Raw genomic sequence first — 4,270 nt, forward strand, 5'->3', positions numbered from 1 at the left:
GATTAAAGGAAGCCTTCTTTGTCGAAACGCTCGAGTTAGAAATGCAGACAGAACAAAAAATAAGCTCTGGCAAAATCATTAAGCTATCCTGATTAACTCCAAGCTGGCTGAATTTGACTGAATAAGTGCTTTTCTAATATTTTAGGATCTTACTTGCCAGGCTGGACACCAGGTTACGTGAATGAAGAAAGTGAGGTAAGGCAAGATGTCGAGTTTAGGAGGGATGTCATAATAATACATTTCAGGAGTATCAAAACAATCACACATCCTACAGCATCTCCTTACCAAATGAGGGCCATGAACAATAGACGTATTGGTTCATGTAGAACTTACAGAATAATTGGCTGGAAGGGACTTCCAGAGATCATCCAGACACTCTGTGAGAGAGTTCACCTTTGTAAGAGCATATTCAAACAATACAGATATATAAGATAAAGTGCTCTTCTAGATCATTTCCAGGTTCTGTAGAACAGCTGTCAAAACTAGCTTTAGTAAGAATAGCAATCTAAATTAGAAAGAAGGTTGGTATCCTAACAAAAATTCATGTGAACCCCAAAAGAAGTATTTTCTAAAAACTGCTGATGACCATGTGAACTCTCTGACTTGAATCAAGGTGCTGGAGAGAATAATGAACCATGAGGTTCATTTGTCACAAACTCAATTACTGAATAATGAATTATCAGGGTGATAACCTGCAAATATCAAGGATGCAATAATAAGCAGTATCTCCTCATAAAAATAAGTTTTAATATTAAAAATTTAATTTCACATTACTGCATATTAACCTTCCTTTTTGCAAAGTTCAAACAGTGTTTTTCAAGTCCTGTATTGATTACAAAGACAAATTTATTCTTCTTCCTTCTTCTGCACTGACTGCATGGCTTCTGTTTTAATCCTATTTCTCTTTCTTTTTCTTTTCTTCTTTTCAGCAGAGGGCTCTTGGCTCTCCTGTGTTTTCTTTTTCTTCTTCAGACAGCTGAGAGGATTGGGGCCACCTGCCCTTTTACGTTTTCTTCTCTTTTCACCTTCTTGCTTTGTTAGTCCTTCTTTTTCTTTAAGTTGCACAATACTTTGTTTTTGGTGATCTGGGACAAGTTGATTTGTCTGCAACATCTGAACAAATGCCAAAGATTTAGGAGAAGGTTTGTCTAGCACCATAGTGTTCTGAATAATAAAGAGGAGAGGAACGCCAGCCTTCTTTTTCACTTTGTTTGCTAAATCCTGGTCCTGTAAAATTAAATACTTCAGTCAATATTTTGGGATTAAACAGTATTTGCAATTCAAATGCACCTACTTTTGATACAAAACCATAAAGATAAATTACATTATAAAAAAGATAAGACACTAAATCTAGCAGATATCTCTGGCAGCATCTTTCAGAGCCATTTAAATTTCAACTTCTATCCTTCCGATTAGCTGTACTCCTGCTGGAAAATTAATAAAACGTTTCCTTTCTTCTTGTATGTATGTGCATATGTACATTTTTTGAGGAAAAGTCCCAGTCCTGGGTATTTACTCTAGGACTTTACAAGAAGTAACAATTTCTTCTATAACAAGTCATTTTAAACTCTTTGTATCTTATGTAAGTATACAGAACGTTACAGAATGTAAACCATTTTATATATTGTATATATTTTACACAGTCACAATAGCAGACCTAAGAAAAGACAAGGTATCTTATTTGCACACAAGTTTTACCTTGATTTTTTTAGTTAAAAACTCCAAAATTCTTAAAAATTGCAGTTGAATAGTGGTTTAACACAAAGTAATTTCACTTTACGGGCTAATGTGCACAACAGAGTTTGGTGGGGGAAGGTGTGCACACACAAGCACAGAATGTTTTTGTTCCTACTCAATATACACATTAACACTCATCAACTGTTCTCTTACACGTCAATAGCTATTCTATATGTTGTCTGTACTTTGTGCTAAACTGTAATTAATGTGCTTCTTGAGCAAAACAAACTAGTAAAACCAAAATATTCCCCATTTCATAATCTGTAAGTACATTAAAGGCAAGTAAGACTTAAAGATCTGTTTCCACAAGCTATTTAAAATCTCATAATCAAGGTTTCTGCAGCTTTCCTTATCCTTAGGTATCAAAGCATCACTTTCAAATGAAATGGAGTTGCATCTCCTGTGAGCATTTACCTGTGTAGCAACAAAGAAGTGATGAGGATTGCCTTCCTCAATCATGGAAAGTAAACAGGCCGAACCACTCACAGGATTCTTGAGGTGAGAACAGTTTCGAACTTGAAATCTTTGGGCAATTAATTTTGCTCCATACAGCGCTTTCCCCAAAGATTCCAATTCTTTTAGAACACATCTGAAAAACATAAGTAACAGCAATTTCTAAACAAGAAAATAACTACACATTTTTTACAATAGCAAAAGATTGTCATTATGAATTCTCATACATGAGAAGGAATGAACAATGCCCACCTGTTCAGGCTGTACAATTTGTAAATGGCACCCAGTAATCTCAAAGGAATAACTAATCTGAACATTTCAGCAGGATTTCCTTGGTGCCGAACAAGACTGACCAGTAACAAGTCATGTTAGATGGATTTTAAAATGTTTTGTATTGGTGAGAATGCCAATTCCTTACACTTCTGCCTGGATATCACCTCACACATGAAATAATACTGTAACAAATAAAACAAAAATATTTAAATTAGCACAAATTGATTAATCACTGCATGCAAGTTAAACTCCGCATTAATGTTTGGCCTTGCTTCAAATTTGCTATGAGAATTCAGCTGACTCAGGCAAAAGAAGAATGAGACTGTCCATACGATTAAGAACCTGGATATTGATGACTGCACAACATTCCTATAAGACAATAAAATGCAATCCTAAAATCCTCCTCTTAGCATGACTTAAAGCTGTCAGGTGTGCACAGGGCAGTGCAGCAGTCGATGAGGATGCTAGCTTGGATCCTAAATGCAAAAAACTCAGAAATGATCAGGAGCTAAAACCTAACTCACTCAGGCCACTGAGCTTTCCTATTAAATGTGGAAGGTGGTAGGAATATACAGCCCTGCAATACAACTTCAAGGATATACTAGCATGGTGAGCCATCACAAGAAGTAGGCATTCCAAAAACCTCTTTGGAACTATTATTTAGTTACTAGTATCTCTATAATAACTGCAAGTTACTAAATAAAATTATATTCTTTCCAGAGAAAAAAGTTTAGCCTTTGAGGACAGTCTTTGTGGAGACTTTAACCTGTACTTTTTGCAAAGACTCTCTGAATAAGGCAGCTCATTTCTTTGCAGAATCTCTGATCATGTCATAGAAGTGTTTCCTGATTAACCTGGTATTCTGACAGCAGGGGGAAAAAAAAAAAAGAAAGAGTCAATTCAGCTGCTGTAAGTCCAAACAGGTCAGAAAGACTAGTAGATATTGCTGAAGGAAGCAAGAAGTGACAGCTAAAACATGGCCAGAATACAGTTTGGATCAAAGTAATTCCTCAAATCTTTTAAAGTTATGGTCAGGTTATAATTTGATACTTTCTACTGTTTAGAAGCATGGGTTGGTTCTACATACTTTCCAAAATGAATCACCAATTAATTTTTGTAGCCAAAGATTTGCATCTTCCTGATATTTTCAATACTTGTACTTGCTTCAGGGACAGGTAGCTGGCTGTTCTGTTATTGCAAAAATCCAAGCGATGGAGCTTTTATCATATGTAATATTTAAAGTCAAGTAAAAAAATGGCACTCCAAGGCACCTTAGATTCCTGGCACTCATATTTTACTTGCTCATCATCTTTGTCTAGCACATCTTTGTTTTCCCTTGAAAACAGCTGCTTTAGAAAGAATCCTTACGGAGGGGCTGCAGACAAGCACAGCTCCCACAGCCAGAGGGCTGAGCCACCTCCCTTGTTCTCGCTCTGCCAAAACAGGCCGGGCGCAGGCAGAGGCCCACCCAGACCTCACCGACCTGCCGGGATCGCCCCTCGCCCCCCTCAGCCCTTCTCCCCCACTGCACTTTCTGCCATCTCCGGAAAGGCACGTGATGCTGAGGGGAGCTCCTATCCTTCTGCCAGGTAATTAAAGCCCACAGCGCTGAAATCTACTCAGCTACACCCGACTGGAAAGGCGGGACCCGCCGCCACCGCCCCACTCCCACCGGGCCCGGCCTCCGGGGCTCGGCTGCGGCTCGGCGGGCGCCCGACCCCGGACCCCTTCCCCGGGCATGCGCACTGCGGCTCCCTGGCACCGGACCCCTTCCCCGGGCATGCGCACTGCGGCTCCCTGGCACCGG

The 4,270-nt window shown here is 39.2% G+C and overlaps 1 protein-coding gene across 2 annotated transcripts in view; it reads right to left on the bottom strand.

The window, feature by feature from the left end:
• Positions 1-208: 208 nt before the first annotated feature.
• Positions 209-4,270, bottom strand: part of UTP23 (UTP23, small subunit processome component) — a 15,520-nt gene continuing 11,458 nt past the window's right edge. The window contains exons 1-3 of one of the 2 annotated variants that reach the window (XM_026090021.1): positions 2,443-3,183; positions 2,152-2,326; positions 728-1,227 (exon numbers count right to left, since the gene is read on the bottom strand). In XM_026090021.1, coding sequence (XP_025945806.1) covers positions 847-1,227; positions 2,152-2,326; positions 2,443-2,507 — 621 coding nt within the window. In that variant the 5' untranslated portion in view covers positions 2,508-3,183 and the 3' untranslated portion in view covers positions 728-846. Of the gene's footprint in view, positions 1,228-2,151; positions 2,327-2,442; positions 3,184-4,270 lie in introns of those variants that run through there. The other variant, XM_026090020.1, reaches the window with a different exon arrangement.

Source organism: Apteryx rowi, unplaced genomic scaffold (assembly GCF_003343035.1).
Source record: "Apteryx rowi isolate R43461 unplaced genomic scaffold, aptRow1 scaffold_840, whole genome shotgun sequence".
NCBI lineage: Eukaryota > Metazoa > Chordata > Aves > Apterygiformes > Apterygidae > Apteryx > Apteryx rowi.